The 23,590-nt window shown below is 37.2% G+C and overlaps 4 protein-coding genes across 9 annotated transcripts; 2 read left to right on the top strand and 2 right to left on the bottom strand.

Moving 5' to 3' along the window:
• Positions 1-2,224: 2,224 nt before the first annotated feature.
• Positions 2,225-3,147, top strand: RB195_020675 (uncharacterized protein; the record flags this gene model as incomplete). Its single annotated transcript, XM_013438126.2, has 3 exons — positions 2,225-2,371; positions 2,449-2,549; positions 3,054-3,147. The coding sequence occupies 3 exons, from the start codon at positions 2,225-2,227 to the stop codon at positions 3,145-3,147; spliced, it is 342 nt and encodes a 113-aa protein (XP_013293580.2).
• Positions 3,148-6,147: 3,000 nt separating this feature from the next.
• Positions 6,148-14,093, bottom strand: RB195_020674 (uncharacterized protein; the record flags this gene model as incomplete). 2 transcript variants are annotated; one of them, XM_064189072.1, is made up of 23 exons in its annotated part: positions 7,474-7,527; positions 7,585-7,721; positions 7,829-7,922; positions 8,030-8,125; positions 8,190-8,330; positions 8,395-8,487; positions 8,880-9,024; positions 9,136-9,257; positions 9,313-9,471; positions 9,697-9,828; positions 10,111-10,193; positions 10,249-10,468; positions 10,530-10,665; positions 10,779-10,943; positions 12,021-12,163; positions 12,253-12,372; positions 12,436-12,479; positions 12,537-12,564; positions 12,673-12,792; positions 13,090-13,185; positions 13,242-13,367; positions 13,788-13,933; positions 13,997-14,093. In XM_064189072.1, 23 exons carry the CDS (start codon positions 14,091-14,093, stop codon positions 7,474-7,476), a joined length of 2,697 nt encoding a protein of 898 aa, XP_064044953.1. The 2 variants fall into 2 exon arrangements, with proteins under 2 accessions (XP_064044952.1, XP_064044953.1); XM_064189071.1 differs by lacking the exon at positions 7,474-7,527 and adding an exon at positions 6,148-6,225 and having other exon boundaries at positions 12,436-12,564.
• A 2,252-nt stretch (positions 14,094-16,345) lies between these two features.
• RB195_020673 (uncharacterized protein) lies at positions 16,346-19,477 on the bottom strand (the record flags this gene model as incomplete). 2 transcript variants are annotated; one of them, XM_064189070.1, is made up of 6 exons in its annotated part: positions 16,346-16,446; positions 16,549-16,614; positions 16,700-16,713; positions 16,770-16,909; positions 17,970-18,077; positions 19,337-19,459. In XM_064189070.1, the coding sequence occupies 6 exons, from the start codon at positions 19,457-19,459 to the stop codon at positions 16,346-16,348; spliced, it is 552 nt and encodes a 183-aa protein (XP_064044951.1). The 2 variants fall into 2 exon arrangements, with proteins under 2 accessions (XP_064044951.1, XP_064044950.1); XM_064189069.1 differs by lacking the exon at positions 16,346-16,446 and having other exon boundaries at positions 16,557-16,713; positions 19,337-19,477.
• Positions 19,478-21,165: 1,688 nt separating this feature from the next.
• On the top strand, positions 21,166-23,585 carry RB195_020672 (uncharacterized protein; the record flags this gene model as incomplete). Of its 4 annotated transcripts, XM_064189068.1 has the most annotated exons (6): positions 21,166-21,199; positions 21,447-21,570; positions 22,183-22,539; positions 23,051-23,240; positions 23,292-23,418; positions 23,476-23,585. In XM_064189068.1, the coding sequence occupies 6 exons, from the start codon at positions 21,166-21,168 to the stop codon at positions 23,583-23,585; spliced, it is 942 nt and encodes a 313-aa protein (XP_064044947.1). The 4 variants fall into 4 exon arrangements, with proteins under 4 accessions (XP_064044947.1, XP_064044946.1, XP_064044949.1 ...); XM_064189067.1 differs by lacking the exon at positions 22,183-22,539; XM_064189065.1 differs by lacking the exons at positions 21,166-21,199; positions 21,447-21,570; positions 22,183-22,539 and adding an exon at positions 22,977-22,993.
• Between the last annotated feature and the right edge of the window lie 5 nt (positions 23,586-23,590).

Genomic DNA, 23,590 nt, shown 5'->3' with positions numbered 1-23,590 from the left:
TTGTGAAGAAAAATATTTTGAAGTTCTTACGGCTATTTTTAGCTATCTCCTATGAAAACCACAAAATCCTTCTTCTAACCGAAAACCTCTAACAGCTGTCCCATTACCGTATCCTCTACCACATCGGAGGAGTACGATTGTAGGCCACATCCTCTGCTGGGTAGTACTAAAAATTCAGTGGAAACGTTCTGTAGTTCTTACGCATGAACGTTAAAAATCCTCAAAATAATCCTTACGGCCATTTCGAGTAACCAGCTAAGCGTTGCTAATTTAACGGCTTTTGTTTTAATTCAAAAGCACTTGATTCTTTTCATTCATTTGCGTCGAAGCATAAACACATTGAATATTTCCGCAGCAGCTTGTTTTTCTTCTTTAGGTTTTGCGTTCCTGGGATTTTTTCTTGAACCGAGAAAATATATGATAACGAAATTAGAAATGGGGTCCCTTATCTTTGTTTCTGATTTCTATGCCTACAACCTCACTCCAAATTACTACTACAAGAAATTTTCACCTCCTAAAGAGACACCTCACCTCCGTCCATGTATGACGAAAAGAAAGTTGATTCGAACCTGTTTCCTGCTTGGAAACATCGAAAATAAGCTGCAGATCAAAATACCACTATCACTCCATAGAAATTCCAGGAAGATACTTCAGCTCAGCCAGGAAACAATTTTAAAAACTTCAGTTTCATTTCATTTTCAAGAAATTGATCAAAATTCTCCAGAAAAGGTTGATTTCCAAAAGAGAACCATTCAAATTTTTCTCTGACGATGTTCAACTCTTTTTCTTCAGGAAAAAAAAAAGAAAAAAAAAAGTTAATCATCTTACTCGATAATTTAGCACTAAATTACTATCTCTTCTGCTTTCATCCGCAGCAATTATTTAGAAAGTTTCTTTTCCCATCGAAAATAAGTCCCAACTTATCTTCCAGATAGCTAGCTACCCAGCTGCTGCATAACGTAGTTTCAATCCTGAGGAAAATTCCATAAATACAACCAACAATAGCCCGCCGTGAAACGGGTCCCTTGGCGAATGAACCCTGTCACTTTATATTTGATTTGTAGAGGATATGCATCATCCAGCGATCCATAATATCCCGAACACATTCTTCAATTCCCTCTTTGAGCCCGTAACCAGTAGCCAATAAAATTGCTATGAAGATATAGATAAATATAAATAAGATTTCAGGGAGCTGGCGCCCGGAAAAGTAAGAAGAAAACCGTAAAACTTCCAAGTTTTTAGTCAAAAACAGCACTTCAAGGATTCTTCTCAGTTAGTGTAGAAAATTATAGAATAGTTATAGAATAAACAACAGTGGAAATGAATTGACGAAGCTAACGGACTAAATCACTTCACATAAGTTTTTCATACCGTATCAGCTAAAGCGTGCTCCTAGGACTTCAAAAATCACTCGGTTTTAGAACGGAGTTTTGGAGCAGAACAATTTTTTTCTCTACATAATACATAGGAATAAATCACTCACCATCCCTCTCATAACAGTACAATGACGTTATTCGTCATTACGAGCGGAAAATTTCACAAAGATAAAAATACGCGATTAAAAAAGGATAGAGAAAATAAAATTTTTATGGAAATCTCCCCAAGAGTGGTTTATTTTCCAAAGACAAATGCGTTGAAATACAATAAAGACTTGAATAAATCTTCATAAATCTTCTCTTAAAGCATTTTCTTGCCAAAAGTACAAACAATTTTTTTCTGAAACCTCATCTTATATTCCCTAATTTTTACTTGTTAAGAAGTCAATATATTCCGCCACGTTTTTCCATCACATTGCGCGTCACATGTATAAAAATTGCAAATTAGAACTAGAAATGCATAAAAAAAAGGAAACACGAGAAGAAAAAAAACTGAATAGGATCTATATCTTGCAAAATGATGAGAATTCTATGGAGAAATTCAGAATTAAGTCACTTTGAATTTCATTGAGCAACCATGAAACACTTCAAAAATTTCTTTCAATGTACTTATTCAATTAAATTGACTTACGGAAAACTATTCTTTTTAGCTATTCAATTTCAACTCATTTCCAGTTTTATTTCCATTCAATTCTCATATCTCTCACATGTATCTCGTTTTTTTTTCTATTAACGGCGTCCGTTACGGGGGTTTGTCGTGTCGCCTACAATTTGCCGTGCAATTTCCGTTCACCGGAATCAGCGAAGATAGGATAGACTGACTGATCGAGTATTTGTATCCTCATAGAATGGGCCTCGCCCCTACGGAAACTCATACGCTGAACACGGTCTCCTATTCACGTCAACGTCAAAGCAAAATGCAGCCGCAACACACTCTACTCATTACGGTGCTAGCAATTTTCGTTCTCGCCGCCTTTATTCCATCTACTGTTGAGGTGAGAGGATGAAGCAATGAAAACTTAACTCATAACTCTGAATCCATCGTTAGCTTCCCCAATTTTAATTCATTCAGGCACAAGAGTACGGACCTATTCTCATGAACCGACGAGATCTTCTCCCGTATGGTGAAATCGTCTCCGAACTCAAAGGAAAGACCATGGGAGGTCGAATGAGGTTCGTGCTTTGTGTTCAATTTCAATGCAAAACACGCAGAAAAACCATATAAATAATTTCCTCTGGGGAAAAAAACATACATTATTTCTAGCTAATAGCTGCAATTTCAGTGCTCTTTTGCATCTAATGCACGCTAATGTGTGATCTTTAATTTAAAGGAAAAACTATATGGAACTAAAACTATATAATCCATCTTTGCCATTTTGCTGGAATGAATTTCTGGACTACTGCGAATAGACTTCCATTAAACCAGAGCTTTTTTCAGCGTGAAACTGACGCATTAACTCACATAACTGTTCCATTATCCAAAATGTAGGAATAATTATCTATAATGGATATGTGGAAGTATATGTGATTTTAATATGTCAGTGGTTTCGTTCAGAACCGAAGATTTTACAAATATTCGCAAAAACTGCTATCAAACCTTTGGATCAAAACATTTGAATCTTAAAGCACCTATACCTAGTTAACTATAGCCATAAATCCATCGTAAACTTATTTAAGATTTGGAAAACGATCAGGAAACGCATTGCATTTTGTTCCTGCCGTCGTGCTGGATGCCTATGAACATCAACAACAACAACAACAGCAGCTATAGCCGTCGTCGATCGTCACATAACCATTCTCAACAATGCCTAAATTTTTTCCGGACTTTAACACATTCAGATCTCTCCGTCTGCGGTAGTAATTTTCATTTGTCGTTACATTATCAGTCGGAACATCTTGTTCCGAGAAGGTGAATAAAGTTTGGCGTGTGATAAGAAGTTGGAGGAAAAAAAAACCCGTAGGAGATGTGTTTTTGTTCTAGAGTGCCACGTCAATGACAAATGTAATCGACATTTCCCTAATGTATTAGTCTTTTCAAATAAATAATACATGATATTTTCTCTTTTTAAGGATTCACACGCAGTTGTATTCAACTTAGAAGTCAAACAATAGAATAATCTTGTTGACAGTGAATTTCCTCCGACGAGAAAATATTGCATACCTGTTGATGTGACATTATTTAAATCCTTATCGTAACTTATCAAAACGTAGTATCGTAACGAGCGAGCGAGACCCTATGAGCCAATCTTCATCATGGATAACAAAAATGTTCATCGAAAAATTAGCAAAAATAAAACTGGTGAGTACAAAAAATACTAATATTTCGATCGCCATGCCATTTAGGTGTATTCGCTTCTCTTCTTTAGTAAAAATCTAGTTTTTTTTTACTAATGGTTTTTCTTCAAGAACGTAAATTCATTACGGGAAAACAACTACAAAGTGGTACGAAAAATAAAAATATATTATAATTTAATAATGTGCAAAAATCAGATATATGAATATAAAAGACAAATATATAAAATATATTATATATAAAATACAGGTGATCCCTTATCCGAATGTGATCACCAAACTAAGAAAAAATTTCAGCGTCTTTATTTCGAATGATCGAAAACACCCCGAATACATGACTGACACGTGAATGAATGAACGAGTATTCACTCGAACGACTCCTGATGATTTGTTGCGGAAAAATCTAATCACAAAGAAATGCTGTGTTGTAATTTTCAAGTATTGCAATATATACTAGGAACTGATCACGTCACGTCACTAGGAAGTGATCCGTCGGGCAAATTTTCATGCAAAATATTTTGATGCTCCGTCAGTTATGATTCAGATGACCGGAAATTGGATGCAAAGATTGGTCGCATTATCTACTGCACAATGTGAGCAATAGCCGCCTCTTTCCTCAACTTGAGCTTCCTCAAGAGAGGAACACCAACAGCCAGTTAATTAGCTCATAAGCTCGGGGAAATCCCCAGATTTATAATAGCTCATTGGAAAAACTGCTTTAAAAAAAACAAGAATTTCTAGATAAAAACCAACAAGATAGTTCAAATATCATCATAAAGAATGTAAAGAGCGGCCCTGAAAATTAATCGAAACATTCAAAATCTTTTTCGAGCCCATTTAACTAAGATTTAGCAGCCCTCTACTCTATGAGCATTAAAAAACCTAAGCTGACCTTCCATGCCAAGCAAAAATCAAAAACTCGAATGGGTCAAATTTATTATATAGTAAAAATATCTGAACGAGGTGTTGACTTGATAAACAAATCAACGCGCCGGGGAAGACCACGACAGATTTTGCTTCAACCGGTGCTTGACTTGCTGAGCTGCTACTCGTCTACATCAGAAATTTAATTATTATTATTACCACATTAATTTTATGACTAACATGTATATTTGTACCGGGGCGGATGTAGCGTAGTCGGTATGAGGTCCGGCTATAAATGCACGATCAATCGCAGGTTCGAATTCGCTGCTAACCAAGCTTTTCATCCCTCTGGGGTCGGTAAAATGGTACTAGACTTGTCTGGGAGCACAAAACCACTGACTTGACATATCGGCTACTCCGCAAGTGATTGCGTAGGCCAGTTACAACTTCGTAAACCTCAAACGATTCTGAATTGAAAAGAATGCGGTGGCGCATCGCCAGACACATTAATCTTCAAGACTTTCTTTTTTTATATTTGTACTGCGCAGCTATTTTCTTCCTCAGCACAATTTTTTTCCTTAATACTATAAAATTAAGCTTGAAATTTAGATAAAGAATCCTTATGTGTCTGGATACATCTTTAGGAGGGATTTTTCCTCAGTTTTGATTTAAAAGCTTTTCCAATCTTCTAACAGCACTCCTCATTTGAGTACTTGTGAGCGACTAGACATTTTTCTTTGTAAATTGTTGGTGGACATGGTGGAATTACGCAACCTTATTTTATATTTTATATTATTTCATTATTTCTTTCGGTCTTACTTGAATTACTCCTGCTGATAATGTATTCGTGTACATGTATGATGTAATAGAATATTGTAGAGAATGGTAACGTAGATTCGATTGTTGTCCACTTGCCTGGTGTAAATGCTTGAACGAGCAAATTCAATATCAAATTATCAAGAATTACACACTTTTGTCGTCTAGAATCACATAATTAAATTAATCCAAGCAGAAGGCTTTTGGTTTCAAGACGAATAATCAAATTGTAATTTTTAGAGAGAATCGCTAAAACTAGCTATAGTTCTGGTCAATTTGTACCAACTTGCTATTTTCTACGTTAACGAAAGGAGTTACCGAGGGAACGGGATGATCAGGTGATTTAATTGATAGGGTCTGGATTTATCAGTGATTGTATGGGCACTCTTAAGCAGACATTCTGTTTTTTTTTTTGCATAAGATATAAGATGTTCAAAGTAAATTTAAAGTAACCACTGTTTAGTAAAAAGTATTTCGTTGTTGGAACCTGGTACAACCAGCTAGCTATTTCAGAGGAACGAAATCATATCCATGTACAAAGAAAGGAGTAGGAATGCGCATAGAATTTCTTCTCTGCGATTTCTGCTACATTAATTAGTTCAAATTAGCTTTTCATTAACTACAAACTACAAGTTATATTAAAATTAACTTTTCAGCATTTTATTAAATGGTGGTTACTTTGAATTTGAACATCTTACTTGCTATGCAAAAAACCAGAATGTCTGATTAAAAGTGCCCATACAATCACTAATAAATCCAGACTCTACCAATTAAATCACGTGATCATCCCGTTCCCTCGTTAACTCCTTTCGTAAACGTAGAAAATAGCAAGTTGGTAAAAATTGACCAGAACTATAGCTAGTTTTAGCGATTCTCTCTAAAAATTACAATTTGATCATTCGTCTTGAAACCAAAAACCTTCTGCTTGGATTAATTATGTGATTCTAGACGACAAAAGTGTGTAATTCTTGATAATTTGATATTGAATTTGCTCGTTCAAGCATTTACACCCGGCAAGTGGACAACAATCGAATCTACGTTACCATTCTCTACAATATTCTATTACATCACACATTTACACGAATATACTATCACCAGAAGTAATTCAAGTAAGACCGAAAGAAATAAGAAAATAATATAATAAAATAAAATTGCGCAAGTCCACCATGTTGACCAACAATTTGCAAAGAAGAATGTCTAGTCGCTCACAAATACTCAAATGACCACTGCTATCTAAACATTGGAGAAGCTATAAAATCAGAACATATGAAAAATGTTACTTTCCCCTTATAGATGTATCCAGACACACATTAGGACTCTCCATCTAAATTTCATCTCCAAACCTCACTAAATATTAAAATCCCACAAGAAAAACACGCTCGTTAGAACCACAACCGGAACGAAAACCTTACGAACCGAATAAACGAGAAAACAAGAGAGTTTTCTACACACAAATTTGATTTACGACACCATGAATAATCAAACATGAGCTTTCGACGCTAGCAACGAATAGGTGAAAAAGAGCTAGTTTAAACCTGATGAAAACGATTATCTTTCTCTTCTCACAAATAAAAATTAAGAAAATTTATAACTACCTTAGAGAATATTTTCAGAAAAAAAGCATAGCTTCCAATTCGTCTAGATTTGGTAGTTGCTTGAATAATCAATTCCAGAGAGAATTTGTTTCCAGGGTCTTTATGTGTCATATTGTGTATTTACCATGTACTGCCACTTCTCTAAGAAATTAAACGAAATGGTGACGGGGTGATTGTCAAGTGGGCGTAGATGAATAGTAAGCGAGGAAAATCTCATTTTTACCTCATTTCCATTCTCAGTCTCATTTACCGGATTCAAATCTGTGGTTCCAGACCTCTTGTGGATAACCTCTCCGGAATTACCTCCACTAAGAGTTGCCATTGGCCGTCAAAGAAAGCAGGTCCCACCACCACTTTAGAGAACGCGCAATACAAAACGAGAACTGGTCTCAAATTATGAATTAATTATAAAGTCCTAGTTCTCGTGCAAATAATTACATAGAACTAATTTTTGTTCTGAACATAGTTTAGAACATAGTTTCGTGAATTTACGACGCCCCGATACATAGTCGAACATTTAGAAATCCTTTCTAGTGAGATTTTGGATTCAATTGTCCGGTAATAAGCTTATCTTCATTATTTTCCTTCAAGAACTAAGCTCCCTAGAATCCCGTAGGGAGACAAAGTGCAACTTCGCTTACCTTCATGTATTTTGACTCGAACTGTGGGTGCTTTGGATCGACAATGGTGATTAACATCGTGGCTTCTCTTTCTTCCATTGTTCTCTTGCTATCGACAGCTGTGCTGATCTTCCGAGACGTATGAACAGAAGGGAACGCTAAATTAAAATCCGAGATCAACCAACTGTCCCTATATTACTGTACTACAACTGTACACTACACATGTTCCAGAAAAAAAAAACGAAAAAAATTCAGAAATTGTTACTTTCTAAAACCGTCCTAGTTGGAAGCGATGAAGAAATATTCGCTTCTGTTATAGGCGCGTTAGATAGATCTGGACAAGAAGACGATAGTTGTTTCTAAAAAAAACGGATTGAAAGGGAAAGAAATCAAAAAGACAGTTGAGAAAAAGCAAGAAATATGTGTATAACTTCAAGTCTAAATAAAAATAGCAAGTAACCCAAACCGATATTCCATGCAATCCTTTCCCCGTCGATAATAGAGGATGTGGAGTGCGCTCCATAAGATCAGCAAGTTCCAAATGGCCAACTCCGAGTTTGATCTGGTTACATGAGCAAATAACTCCTTTTTAATCCTTTATCCCAGGTACATTTATATGAACCTACCTTGGATATATGCGCCTCTCTTGTAACATAACCCATAGAGACATTATGTACAGTGAGACAAGCAAACGGATCTCCAGCTTCCCATTCAGGAGAGACGTGCCTCTGTTCTCCCCATCCTCGACGTCGTAATTCCATTGTTACCTGGAAGAAAACAAAGAATAGCATCGTGAAAAAAATAAATTATTAGAAAAATAACAACACCTACACTGGGTATGTGCAAATTCACAAATACATGCGACTCTATGGTAGAAATTTGTTGTGCAGAAGAAAGGTCAACGTCAGCATCCACGTTCGCACTCTGAAGTAGAATAATACACGCGGAAAACGTGAAACCAAAAAAAAAAAAAAAATAGAAAATTTTTAATAAAACATCAAACACTGTTATAAGCCTGAAATATGCAAATAGCAAAATATTAGATCTCATTATTAATAATATTGATTATTATTAGTGGAGTATTATTATTAACAGAGATGAGACCAAAAAATGAGATGAATGCAGCAAATCAAACTATAAACAAATGATTACAGAAGAAACCGAGACAAAACAAAAAAAATCAAACATCATGTACAACATGAGAAGTCTTTTTAGTAGTTCCGATTATTAATAATAAAGGTGGTTCACAAAAATAAAACTTAGTAAAAAAATTCCCACTTAGATCATCACAAGTTCCTGATATTCTAACAACTTACCGCGCTGAACAAATCAGGATCATCAGCGAATAGTGTAGAAAGTCCAGCCAGTGCATTCTCTTCATACATTACGGATACTGGGCGGAAAGTACCTTCAATGCTATGGCGTACGGTAAGCCGAGGAGAACGACGACGATACAACATCCTGAAGCTTGCAATCTGCATCTCTCACGTAAAAAAAAATCCTTTTAGCCATCTATTTAAAGGAAAGATAACGATAATTAAGAAAATTTGTATGAAAGCATATAATGCTAACCTAAACATCGGATCAGGGTTATCATCGACACTGTCTTTCCTTCCAACTGCCAAGAGAATTTTTGTCGACTCAGCCATGGAGAACATGAACGATTCGTCCAGATCATCGTTGGAATGTCCATCCTAGAGTGTCACAGGGAAATTTCCTTCGAAGCAATTTACCTATTAGAAAACTTACTTTCGGCGGTGGATGTCCTGTTCTTAGTCGTTGAATGGTCATGTCGTGAACAGCTACAGAAACTACAAGAGAATGTTGACGAGGACTCAGTTCAACTCGGGACGTTACACCCGTAAGATCCATAGCAAGGACTCGTCGTTGTTCTGCTTGTCCGAGCTTCTATAAAAGCAAAGATTAAAAAGATTTATTCTCAGAAGACAGAATACTATTCAAAAACAAAAAAATCGGAAAATACGACAAAAAGATAAGGTAAAAGTCAGTTGAGAAAATAATATATGAATAAAAGATTTATTAAATCGATAAACCCAATGACAAACAAAAATCAGGTTCGAACAAAATGAGCGATAAAAAAAAAAGAGTTACAGGGTCTAATTTAAAACTTACCACATTGTCAATGAAGCGTAATGTCATATGCTCGAGACGCATTCCTATCTCTGCCAAAAGCATATCACGCCTGAGTAAGGTGGAGTCGTCCCACGATTCATGCAATACATCGAGAATTTCTTCTTCCATTTCCTGAGAAATTTTTATATATTTTCCTAGATTTAATTATCCTTTTGAAAAATAAGGTAAACGAGTACAAAGTCAATAAGCAAAATAAGTAGGAAAATAATGAAGCCATAACTAGATAGCGATCTTTAAGTGGAAAATGAGCCCACTACTTGACCCGTAGCACTTCAAATTTCAGACTAATTTGTTGATATCAATACGCTGTTGTTCATTTGTGCGAAACAAAAATCGAGAAAGGATTCTTTTCCGAATGAGATTCCACACCAGTAATAATTCAAGATTACTTACCTTCACATTAAATGACTTCGGTAAGTCCTTGAACTCATTCAAATCCAACTTCCCAAAATCAAAAGCTTCATCTTTCTCTATCTCTGAAAACGTATGGTAACCATGAAAATGGATAAAAGTTTGGGACTTAAAACTAACTGTTCTCCTCCTGCGTGAAAAAACTCGTAATCCACCCATAGAGACCTCCGCCCTCTTGCTTCTGCATACTATGGAGTATTTCAGACGATGGTATCTCCTCAACAGGACTGTCAATATTCTCAAATAAGTCATCGTTTGTCTTCGAGGTATCCACTCCTTTCTCTTTGTATTTTTCGCGCATAATCCTTCGGAATACGGTTTCACGAAATAGGTGCAGTTCCTAAACTAACGCTGTGAATAGTAAATCCGTAATCTAATAGGCTAAAACAGTAAAGACGCACGTGGTAGGTGTATTGTGAATCGTGCTCTATTTGTTTCATGATGGTGACGTCGTCGTGCGATCCAGGAGTCGGAGTGCCCGATTTACCCGGTGATGGCTGCATTTTATCATCTTCTGTATGATCTACGGCCGTTCTTCTGGAAACGTCAAAAGTTTAATCTGGCAATTCATGTGTAAATACATGTAAATATGTGACGCCAAAATAGAATTCTTTGTTGATTGATAAGACATAACTAAAATCAACACTCACAACGTCGGATCGTCAATCAGCGACAAGAGACGTCGTCGATACGCTCTACAATAAGCATTTAAGTGACGGGCGCGTGTCAAGGCGAAGTGCCACGAACGACGGGATTGCACTCGACGTGCGTCATCGCTTACTCGATCATAAGCAAATCGCCACCAAGCGGCTGCACTGAAAAAGAAATTCTAAAGCAGGATTAATATTTGAGTAGTAATACTAAAAGTCCGTTCTTAAAGAAGGATATCAAAAAGTTGGAAAAAGTACAACAAATTTTTACTAGACAGGTTTATTATATAACAGATGCTTTCCCGGTCCGGGTTACACTGAAACACTTCCTTCGCATGAAATTTGACCTAACCTCTTGAATTTGAGGATTTGAAGTACAGACGAGTAGTTTGCTTTTGGGATTTCGTCTTACGAATTGAAGTTAAATTAAAAGGAAAGCAAGCATTGGATTTTACTACTAACAAACGGAAGAAAAAGTACCTTCAATTTGCATTATTTTAAACTCAGACAAGAACTCTTCTCAACTATGTTCCACTCTTTTTTCTGCAGTGAAATTCTCTGCATTGGATTAATTTACTCCCTGCTGTAAATATGTCTAATGCAAACTAGAAGATATTAAAAAATAGCTTTTCAAAGTGAATGTCCTTACTATTCTGGGTATGAGCGAGGCCTAAAATTTCATTGTTTCAGAGACGTGGAGCAGGCTCCTTTTCTAACAACGACTACAATAAGCATAGGGTTGAGATGTGTTTTTAGTTCATAGTTTTAGTTTTTTCTGTTGTTCTTTTATGACAATAGCTAGCTGGAATTCTGCCTTGATATGCTCTTTTTCGAATTTTCCCCTACAATTGGTCCTTATTCTCTCCCAGTGACGGTTAGCTGTTCAATGATAGTACAGTTACTGAGCCCATCCACTTGAGATCCCACCCCCTTACCCGTTCGCCCGGGGCCCCTGAAGGACTCGTATGTTCTGGGTTAGGTGGTCACCCAAACCCTTGTAACTGTCTACTGTATCGTTCTGAGTTTGAGAAAAGGAACTCGCGTGAGAATTTCTCACCTTCTGTAGAAAGAGAATGACCTCCCTATTGTGTTTTTGCAAAAAGTAACAAGTTATGGAAAAATCTGTAGGATAAGGTCAGACAGAAATGACATTAACTGACTCGAGAAGAAAAATCATCATAACTAGAGTCACCTACACAAACCATAATACAAGAATATTATAAAACAATACATTAGACTCACTTTTCTCCAATTCGCATCAAAGGCCGCCATTTTCTATGCTGCCGAGCTCGCTCAAACCGAGCCCACTCCCGATTCAATGCCCGTAATTCTGCCATCTGACGCCGAGTCATCTCGACAGTGATCTTTTCTGGTCGCAGAATAAACTAAATTTTGAAAAAAGGCTGAAATTCTACTTAGAGCAATTACAGTCACAAAAAAATGCATGCCCTAGACGAGAAAGGAAAGCAACTACCTTAAACCGAGGAGTTTGGCCTTTCAGCGGGAACTTGCTGGAATTACGCTCCATTCGAAGCTCAGCACTACATGGATGAATAATAAAGGCACTATCCGGATTCTCTGGGGCAAGAATGTCCTGGATAGGTATAATTACTATTATATCACTCAAAAAAAAACAGCTCAAGCAAAAAAAAGTTACCCGCAAATTCTTTGGCGTGTTTATATCTTTTGATAGTTTTTGATCTGAATTCCAATATAGACTGAAACCTTTCAGTTCCAACTTTTTGAAAATGTTTACACCAGTTTGAGGTTCGACGAATCCAGGCTTCTAAACAACAATGCAACAATTTTTCGAAGCAGCGCAAGAAACTATGCGTTTTGAGGCCATACAGGATAAATAAAGCGTATGGAGATTTGATCTAGTGTAAAACTGTACCCCAGCTGCATTTGTCGTCTGCATTGTCATCGTCTGTATTCGTACTCCGCAAGTGAACACCAGCCCATTAGGCAATGAAAGATTGTCCTCGTAACGAATGTGGACATTGTTAAGAATCAGCTTAAAAAAAAAGTGGCAGTAATATAAATAGACAAAGTACTCTATTTTAGTGACTTAACATCTGCAAAAAAAAAACCAACAACAAAATCATTCCAAACCAAACAACCAGAAAATCGAAAGTAATACTTGAAAGAAAAAAAGGTTAGAAAAGAGCAGCTGAACAAAAAGGTGATTAAAAAAATGCCGGAATTCATTTTTAAAAAGAAGAATTTTGTTTAAAAAGGCTACACGAGTTGAGTAGTTCTGACCAAAGGAAAATGGAGATTTTCACAAAAGTGTCACTGTAAATACGCTTACCTGAATATTATTCAGCACTGTTGAAATTAATGAAGCACCCCACCATGTGTCTTGCGATGTCGGAACAGTTAACCCAAGGAACGATAATAATTCTGCCTAAATTTGAAATTCCAAATCTTTGCTAGAAGTTATGGGTTACAGCAATATTTTACCGTGTGCTTCTTCTCCAATTCGTCCAGCATTTGCTCCTTCTTTTGCTGTTCCACACGCTCCACTGCTTCAACATCATACCTGCGGTCAGGCGTTGGTGGACCGACAATGATGAGTACATCACTGAGCTAAAGCATGAGTAATTCTAAAGATTTAAAAAAAAACAAGAAAGTAAGGCTACAAGAAAGAATTTCAACAAATTTAAAGACGGTGCACATCAGGATATAATGCTGTGTAAAGGAAAATAATCGAAAAATGGGTAAATGAGAAGCAAAAGTTGTTGTCAATGCGCTTAGGATAAAAAGAAATCGAAAAGAAGAGGGACTACTTCTTCAAAAAAAAAAGAAAACTTTGTAAAACGCTGTTCTATCAAGCAAACTACTAGAACAGACGGATTTCCTGAGAAAACGCATTCAATTGTAAAACAGGTACGAAATAATACAAAATTCAGGATTGTAGTCGAAATGATAAAGAATATAAATTAACAAAAAGGGGAAGAACGAAGAGAGGTCAATATTTAAATTTTAAAAAAATTATTCAAAACTTACTTTTAATGCCCAAGGTTCGCTCCTTAGATGTGTTATCGGTACAGAAAGGGTGAGCTTGCCTAACAAGCCAGCTTTCACTTCAAGAGGTAGATCAAGCTTCCGTAATGCACTCTTCTTTAATGGCACATTCTCTAACTCTACTTGACCTAAAACAAAAAAAAAAGAAAATTTTCTTCGCTAAGAAGAAGAAGCTAGACAAAATATGTTACCTGATAATAAAGCAACAGAGAGCTGATCAGTGTTGAGATCTTCAAGGTATTCGCCAATGTAGTTGTTGAGCACCCATGCAACGATATTTTCGAGCATTGCTGATTAGAAGCTGAAAACAAGCCAACAAGTGAGTTTGCCCGACGTTCTTCTACATTTGATTGGAATTTGTGTATACTGTACAAACAAAGTTTATACAGCTTATGTACGGCTTCCGATTCTAATATTTGAGGGCAGAAATTACAATATATGGATTATTTCGTTGCCAAGTAACACAGTTCACAAGAGTGCTATTATATTTTCAGTAACATTAGGCTACATCTATCCTACACGGTACCAATTTTGCCAAAACGACAGCTACACCTCTATAGCAACATAAGAATCTTTTCCTCACTCCCACTGCGGTCAGTTCAAGTCAACTTAAGAGCTAGTGTTATTATTTCGGAATTCTAAGCAGAGTTAGTAAATCGCCATTATGTAATTCCCTATTGCAAAAGACCAGCACTGCAACCTCCAGAAACTTTACGTCCCTCCCTCCCGGGTTATTGCAGTCATTTTCCAAAGAGTGAAAGAAAAGTGCATAAAATCTACTAGTAGCAAATTACCTTCAAATTCTATTAAAGGAGCGAAAAAGATGCACAACTAAGGCTGTACTTAGTTATTAGGAACATGTTCGCTCAAACACTATTACTTCTTCGCAACCGTCACAAAAAATAACTGGTAGAGGTGCAGTTATCACTTAAAATCCCCGTCTCGAAAACCAGTCTATTAAAGATGAGGTCACTTTATGTCCTGGTAAAGGGAACTCTTATCGTGGAAGTTGTAAATGCTGAACGTTGCAAAGGAAAATGAAACAACTTTTACGGAAACGAGGTCCTAGAATCAGAAGTGCTAGTTTTACATAAAGAAGGAGCGAAACAATAAAAGATACAAATATTTTTTCAGAACTGAAATTGTGATTCTTACGGCTGCGATCAAAAACAGTATAGAACGTTGCTTAAAGACCGTAATATTAAATATGGATGAAATAGTACATTCCAAAAAAAAAAAAACGTGAGAATCAGCACTAAGTCACATTTTTTTTTGTCCTAAATGGAACGAAATCCATATCAGCAATATAGGAAACAAGTGAATAAGAATTCTTTTCATTTTTTTTCAGATTTTTTAAAGAATTTGGCAACGACAAACTGGAGATAGAACTTTATTCTGTAGGAATGAACTCATTTCTAGCGTATGATCTTCTCCATACTGGCAGAAAGACACCGTCTTATTGTCATCACACAATCAATGAATGTAAAAACAAACGGAACGGAATTTTCCATCGCCATTATCGCCTAACTAAGGGTTACTTAATTCAAGGACGCATCGCAGTGACCAACAACAACAGCAAGAACAACTTGACTGTAAAACTCTTTCCTTCTTTTCTAGGGAAAATAAGCTGCTCAAACCTGGAAATCAATAAACAAATTGAAACCCTGATATGTATAATGGATTCTTCATGGTTTCACAGCAGCCAAGACTGAATCACACAGTCGTTGTAAATTTCCGACCTCTACTTCCAAGTAGTCTTTTATTAGGCGAAAAACAAGCTACTATTAAAGAGGGTGAGTTGGGAGTATCGGAGGAACGGGAGTTGTCCATTCAATTGCCTAAAAGCCGGGTGCTTCATTCTGGCGCACCATTACAGGTTGTGGGCGCGCCAGTGCGCCATTGGGCCGTTCTTTGCAATAAAGGTCACCCCGCCCCGTCCCAATCCCCGACGGCCTGAATAAAGGGCCCAGTATACAAGTATGGATCTTACCTAGAGATGTGTGTCCTGCTTTTACTGAACGCAATCGCACATTCAAATATACCCTTTGCGGGAATAGCAGACAAATACCCTGCTTTATTACATGGTGAAAAACTATCAAATACTACAAGGAAGTGCTGCCGTTCAGCACCAGGGAAGCTCACAATCTGACAGCTTAAACCCCTGGAGGATACTATGAACCGCCAGAAAAAGGTCGCCAAAAAAAGAAGCTTTGAGCTTAAAGCACGGACAGGCAAAGAACTAATTGATTCTGAATCACACATCTAGGCGAAGACGCGTGCAACCGCCCAGACAATAACATCAGCCCACCGATCAAGTAAGTAATCTGGACTAAACAAGCTAACCTATTCATAAACTTGGATGATGCATCCACAATGGCATGACAAAGCAACAGTGAAGAAAATCGAAGGATACTGAAATACCGAAGCAAATAAAATACTCAGTTGAACCCAAACCACAACTTGTAGATACCTCAGAAGGAGTGAACCAAAGTTTTAAAGAAGTAAGCACATCAATAAAAGTTTACTAACTTTATCTTTTCCTATATACAACTACAAAGTACTAAATAAACAACATCAACTCCAAGAAAAAAAAAGAATTGGTATCCGAAGGAGTCACTCGAAGACACCCAAAAGCGCAGGCCTGGAAATTAGAGCATTTCAGTTGCCGGCCGCGATTGCATGATCAGATATCGTTTCGGCGACGTCATATGGCCGTGCGCCAGAACAAGGCTAAAACTTTCACCTAATGCACTACTGTGGATAGTGTCCATGCTGCTCGTATTGGTCACGGATGCGCAACGCATGCCATCTACCATAGTCGACCCAAGTGGAAGACACTGGCTGGTAGCTCCACGCCTTGTAATCCCAGCGTTCTCCTTCCAAGTGCTTCACACGTTGCTCGATTTGCCTGTAACATAAGAAGCTTTGTAACTGAAAAAGAGTGGAATACACGTAACTGGGCACCTCCATCTAGCCTGAATTCCTAGTTTTTCGTAATAAGCGAGATTTCGCTCATGATGCTCGATGTCCGAAACGCCGAACCATTTCGCCCACCACTGACGAACAGGTGTTCTTTCGAATTGCCAATAGTGGGGAGATTCGCCCTACAATTTTGAGGTCACATATGATGTATATAAAACGAAAACAACAACAATTTCTATAAATTGAAGTAACAACATGCTATAAAATGGCAAAACGAATCAAGGCAATAAAAAAACCTGAATCATAAGCAGTCTCTTTAATTGCTCTGATGCTGACGCAGTCAATACAGAAATCGCATTGCAAAAAAAGTGTCAATTACTCAAAATAAAACTTATTTCGCATCTAAGCGAACAAGTTTGTGTTTATTCTAACGGTAATGCAGCACCACTTACTTGCTGTTCGGACACAATAAGACCTACTTCGGGAAATCTTGCACAACTTCGTTGAAAATTCCGAGAATTCGAAAGGCTTCCTTCACATACTACAGTTTACTGCTTAGGCATTACAGCGTGAAGATGTTAATAACGCTAAGCAACAGAAAGGAAGTGAAAGATCATTAAAACACCAACATTAAAGAAGCCAGTTCCTCGGAGGAAGCTACAAAAAATTACAAGAAGAAAAAAATACAAGGGTTCAGTGAAGTTTGGTTTATCCATAAAATAAAAAGACCATAAAAGGGGATCGTAACGAATAAAGGCAAAAAAAAAACCAAGATAACAACTATATGCATCTAACGAAGCCTTCACTTTGGATGGATTGTAGAAAAAAAATAGTCAAAAAAAAAAACATTGGGGGAAATCGAATGCGTCTAACCACGTGAGAACAATCCGAATTTCATTTCAGTGAAGTTGTAGGAAAGAAAGAGTGTGAATAAAGAAGAGGAACAATTTGCGTTATTGCAATAATTTTAAGTACTTATGTTATAGAAGATAAATGAAATATGAGGTATAACTTGAATTTCCGTTCAAATTTATCTAAACTATAGGTATTTCTAAGTGTTAGAGTTTGAAAAAATAGTCAAAAAAAAACATTGGGGGAAATCGAATAAACTGTATACTGGAGATAATTCTGGGAAAAATGAGATCGACTACGGAAATTTTACAAGTATCTCGTTGTACGCAGCACAAGGACACCATCGTGGGGAAATAAAACATCTGAAGGCAAACACAAAAATAAAACTACCTCTGGATAATCTCGAAGCTCGCATGTACCGTACACAATATGATTGTACGTTAAGCATAGAATAACAGGAAGAATGCCAATTCCAATGAAATAGAAGTGGCAGATATCCTAAAAATGATTACAATATTTATTCGACTATAAGTTTCGACACGATTTAAAAAAAAGGAGACATTTCTCTGGTCGTAACCACAAAAATTCCAGCGTGCCGCAAAGCGTTCGTATCGATCTGCATGGAACAGTTTTCAAAAACTTGTTCACTGTTTTGATAAGAACTGACTGGGCGATGGGTGGACGAAAACACCTCGATGGTGGAGCGTGAGCAAAGTATGAATTTATTTATCACGTCGCTTGTGATACAACCAATCGGCAACCTACTTTTTTTGAGCAGCAGCAAACTCATATGTTTTGTTCCGTTCTTCTCTAACATGCAATATAATGAATATCTCTACGATAAGAAACTTGGAAAGATGATTTCGAATATCTGGGAAAAACTATCAGCACTTTGAAAAAAAAAGCTGCAAATGTTGTTTTGATACTTCCTTTTCTCTTTTCTCTATGTTTATTGCAGTTTACAATAGATTTCTTCACAGCAGAAAAACGAAATAGTGATAGAGCATAGGAACAAAAATTAGGTTCCTACGGTATAATTAAAGGCTTCTGCGAAATATTATTGATCCGAAACATTATGTTGCTAAAATTCCAATATCAAACGATAAAAAAATGACAGAAGAGCAACATTATCTACCCGATATTTCTATGTACTATCTTTTAACTCGACAAGTGACTGTTATTGCTATTTCAGTGCGACTTGTTAGCGCTCAGCAATCGATCAATATTTGTTGCCCTCATTTTACATGTTTACTTTGAGTTGAGTTGTTTTACCACTACATGTGAAGTAAGTAAAAATGAAAACGAATAACATAGAATTCAGAAAGAAAATCTCTTTACAGCGAGTGCTTTTCTTCACGATAAATTTGGATAAATTCACAAAGATTAAGCCGCCAATCTCACATGCATTTAGTTTCTATGTTTCTGAATCCTAGAAATAGCACAAAGACGGGTCAAAGCGACATGGAGCTCGGTGCAGTTGCGTAGGCGCCTGCGCTATAAGCGCTGCGGTGGAGCTAGAAAGAAATCGATGTGGGACCATCGCGAACTGCAGCGATGAGTAGCCCGACTGTATCTGATGTTTATGTCAAAATTATAAATTAAATTAAATCTCAATTTTATGGCACCACATTTGTAATATTTCTTCGTATAGTCACGAACTTCAATAATGCTATTCAGCTCCAATTGACAAAGTAAAACAGTTAATTGAAAATGAAGACAGGAAGTGAATTTCATTTCCAGTAAAAATAACACAGTACCTTAATCCGGTTCACGATAAGCTGAGCTGGTCTCTTGCGGAATAATGCTGCATGAGACTCGCGAAGTGCCGGCATCATGAACGATGCAGGTTTCAGAAGACCTCGAGCCGCTATTGGGCTCATCTTGCTTAGAAAAGTCATTCTTTGTTCAGAATATTACCTGAATACGCTGAAAACATATGACCTGTGAATGCAAATATAACATAAAATAGAATAATGAAGCGATTTTCGCACAATTATTAAATCATATGACTAAGTGAAGCCTCCAAAAACAACCGTTCAGGCAAAAGCGATCACTCAGAAAGGAAACTGATTAGATTTTAAAGAAAGAAATTCCGCAAAACGTAACAATCATTGATAAGCATAGAAATTGAATGTATAATCCTGGGAATAAATGTTGTTCCTTCGATTCTTGGGACAAATGACAAATGGGAGTTGCTCCCTAATTTAGAACTAAAATCTTTCTACTGTTTATTATTCCTAACTTAAAAAAATGAATATATCCACTCCTTATTAAGGGCTTAATGGAACCCCTTCAAAAAAAGATATAAGTGGAGTTGCCCCAGAATCCTGTGAAACAACGTCATTAAGACGGTACGTTTGGTCGAGACACCGTAACCAGACATGGACTTTCTGTTCTCTTCTGATCTCCACTAAAAAAACAATAAAAATAACATTGAACAGTCAAACAACAGGATCAAAATCAACAAGATCAAAATGCGGATGAGTGAACTTGAGAAGCGCCAACAGATGCACGGCGTAAAGCTGGCGTTATTTCGGTGTCCGGGACGTGCTCTTGCCAACTTTCCATTCTATCCAGCTTTTCCTTGTGGTTTTTCTTTGCTTCTTCATTTTCATGTTACTGTCTGAAGGCAGTATCTGTGTGCTACGTATTCGTCCATAGTTCCTGGACTTTTCCTAGTGGTGCCTGTTAAGAGAGTGTTTCACACGAGTTTCAGGAAAGAATTGTTCACAATTAAATTCCGTGATAAGATTTGAAGATTTGACAAAAACAGAGACATAGTTGGTGTGTAAATACATTGCATTTGAAATTATTCCCTAAAATCGGATATATTTCTGCGATTGGGACGGTTCATCTCTTTTCCATAACCGTTAACAATTTTCAGCACTAAGCTGTGGCATCAATTTTGAAGTAGTAGCAGTGATTGCCTTTGAAGTAAACAGTTTTCTAGCAGAGCGTGAATTTATGTGGTTTTTGTATTTCAGTTTTTACTTGAGCACAAGCCTTTAAGGAAATGATTTGATTTGAGGAGAGGATCAAGCGTGGACTTGTTCGAACCTATTTCGCTACACATTTGTCAGGGTTTCTTTTGAAATTCTCGGTCAAACGGATAGATCTCTCGACGTTTGTGAACATCGGCAGCTGTTCTGCATCGAGTGAGGTGGAAATGTGATTCTTTTGGAAACATTAAGCTCTAAGTTACCTTACTCTTCTATTTTACTGTATAGAAAGCTTTATTAAGATTAAATTTTGGTGTTTTGAACCTCTTCGTCCGATCGACTTCGCTTCCAAAGAGCAAACTATTGAACTTTAAAATTCACCCTCTTCGAATGAGATATTCACATTTAGACATACACTAGGTCTTAAGGAATTTTTTGTTATTTTGAGTTAATTAGTTCTTAGGAATACATCATTCTTAGGAACAGGAATCTTCATGGAATGTGGATTTTGCACGTTTAATTCTTAAAATTGCTTTAGTATTTTGCTCACTTTCTCCATAATAAGATGAAAAATAAATAAGATGTTTCTAAAACGTTAGCGATAACGAATGATAAATAATGGGAGCCACCTCAGTTTACGTGTAGCGATGTCACTATGGCCGTACCTCGTTGTCATCATTTGTAAACGGATTTTGGGGAACTACTTTCTTTTAATTCATTTTTTTAAAGTCCTTTCTTTTCTTTCCTCACCGCTTACATGTAACTGTGCGGTGATGTTTGTGTGTCAGTTTTTTTTATTAATGAAACAGCTCACTTGAAAATTTCCGATATGCTTATGGATGTTGCCTTCGTAGGTTATCAAATCCTTCGTTCTCTTCTCTACTTTATTAAATAGAAATTTATTTGAAACTGGAAAGCACAATTACAGTTATGAACCTATCCAATGTGTTGGTACGATGTAATAGTCTAGCAACGAAACTTCTAAGCAACATTTATAAACCGTCTACGACATCCGTTAATCATGCTTCAGGACGGTGGTGGCCTCAGCCTCAGTGAGTTTTTTTTTTTAGCGTCATCTTGAAGTATGCATTTTCAATGTTACTTGTTTTTCAATTTCTTGGGAAAAGAAAGTTGTGGGAGCACCAAAAAAGTGGTCGTAACGAGTAGCCAAGAGGCTCCACCGTTCTTATTATATTTGATGGTGTGCTAGTGAATCGTCTTCGGTGTATTCTGAGGTGTGAACTTCTGTGAGATGGACGTATTCATAAATCTGAAGTTCGTATAATATAATATTTGTTCTTGTCGGCAAAATGATGTAATTCCTGATAGCTGGGATAGGATCTGCTTGCAGTTCATCTTTTCTAGCAGCTACGATTCAGAGTAGTTTTCGTGGTAACTTCTAGAAAATAGAATACGATCTCACAAGCCCAGTGTAAGGACTACGTAGAAATGCTGTGATTAACAGTTTTATTCTCGTGCTCTTGTGACCGCTTACTTTTCACAAAGCAGCTTCTTCGTTCACTTAGTTTACGTGCTTTTGGTTTGCACAAATGTGATTTACTGTATTTGCTGACCTCTTTGTTTTACAACCATTTCTTAGTGTCTAGAATGTCGCATAGATATTTATATAAGTGTCGAAAAGTCTCCACATTGGGTTGTTTTAGCGCTCGGATGCACATGAGTTCGAAAGCACCATCTACGGATTCCGACATTGTCGTGTCAACCTCCCATGGTGATGTAACACTGAAAAGGGAAGATGCGGCCCCGATCTACTACAAACCGAAGGGTGAAGGCAAGACGGGATTCGCCCTCGTGCCTTACAAAGACGGCGAACAAATAGCGAATTATGTGCTTTTTGAAGCTTCCATGGACAAAGCAAAGGTTTCGTGGGAAAATTACGACAGACTCACGAAAGATGAACGCACAATCTACATGACACATCTGAAGGCGATAGAGGAACGCAAGTTGACCTACAAGGATCCGTTCACAGGCTATACAGTGTTTACCGTTTCGCATCATTTGTATAGGGGCTCATGTTGTGGGAATGGATGTAGGCACTGCCCTTATAAGCTAGAAAATGCTAAAGATGATGTGAAAAAGAAGAGAGCGTGGAACGGTGCCTTCTACGTGTAGTGTTGTCGATTGTTTCCTTGTTGATTTTGGGTATTAGGCAAGAAATTGTTCTTTTTTTTTTTGTTCATAATAGAAAAGAGTAGAATAAAGTATGCTAGAAGTGTTTTTGAAATGTAGTGTACTTGAAAATTGCCATGAAATAGGTTGTCTGATAGAGTATATCGCAAGTAATTGAATTGTATTTAATCGCTACGAAATAAAAATCCATCAGTACTTAGTAAATGATTTAATTTGATGAAGATTCTTCTTCATGCTCCATAGTTTTTGAATTATTGGATTCTGAAGAGGAGGTAGCTAAACATCGGCATAAGGTTCGACACTGGTAATGTTAGTTAAGGCGGAGTAGGAGTTTTAATGCTGCAGAAGACAATTTATCTGGGAACACAATATTCATTTTAGGTACGAAATGTCGAAGCATCGCACTCGCCCACCATGCATGGGCATCCATCGGCGGACCCGTTGCAATGTCGTGGACAACTCAGCCCTTGGCAAAGAGGCTCATACATCAGGGAAGCGAGCTTACTGTATCGACGTGTACAAGCAGGGTCGGCGAAAAAAGCATATGCCCCACGCGACACTTGGCGATAAGGTAGCATGACTGGGCGATGTTATCGAACCTTTCTAGTGAGCACAGTTCCAGATCCTCGTCGCCATTAGAGGTCAAATGCGGAAAGCTTACGTTGTGGGCGCGAATACCCATGTTAATGTGCGTAAGCACGGAATTCCAGTTACGGACACCAATAACATTGTGTTGTTAGACGAAGAAGGTGAGCTCCATGACATGTTTGATCATTTCGACTACGAAATGCTCTTCATCACTTCAGGTAATCCTCTTGGGAATCGTATAGTTGCACCAATTCCTGCGAAACTTCTGGAGAAGAAAGATAAACCACAGTTTGCTAAAGTTTTAGCTCTAGCCAATAAGTTCATATAGGTTAC

The sequence above is a fragment of the Necator americanus genome, chromosome II (genome assembly GCF_031761385.1).
Source record: "Necator americanus strain Aroian chromosome II, whole genome shotgun sequence".
NCBI classification, from domain to species: domain Eukaryota; kingdom Metazoa; phylum Nematoda; class Chromadorea; order Rhabditida; family Ancylostomatidae; genus Necator; species Necator americanus.
This window is presented reverse-complemented; position numbering and strand designations above follow the sequence as displayed.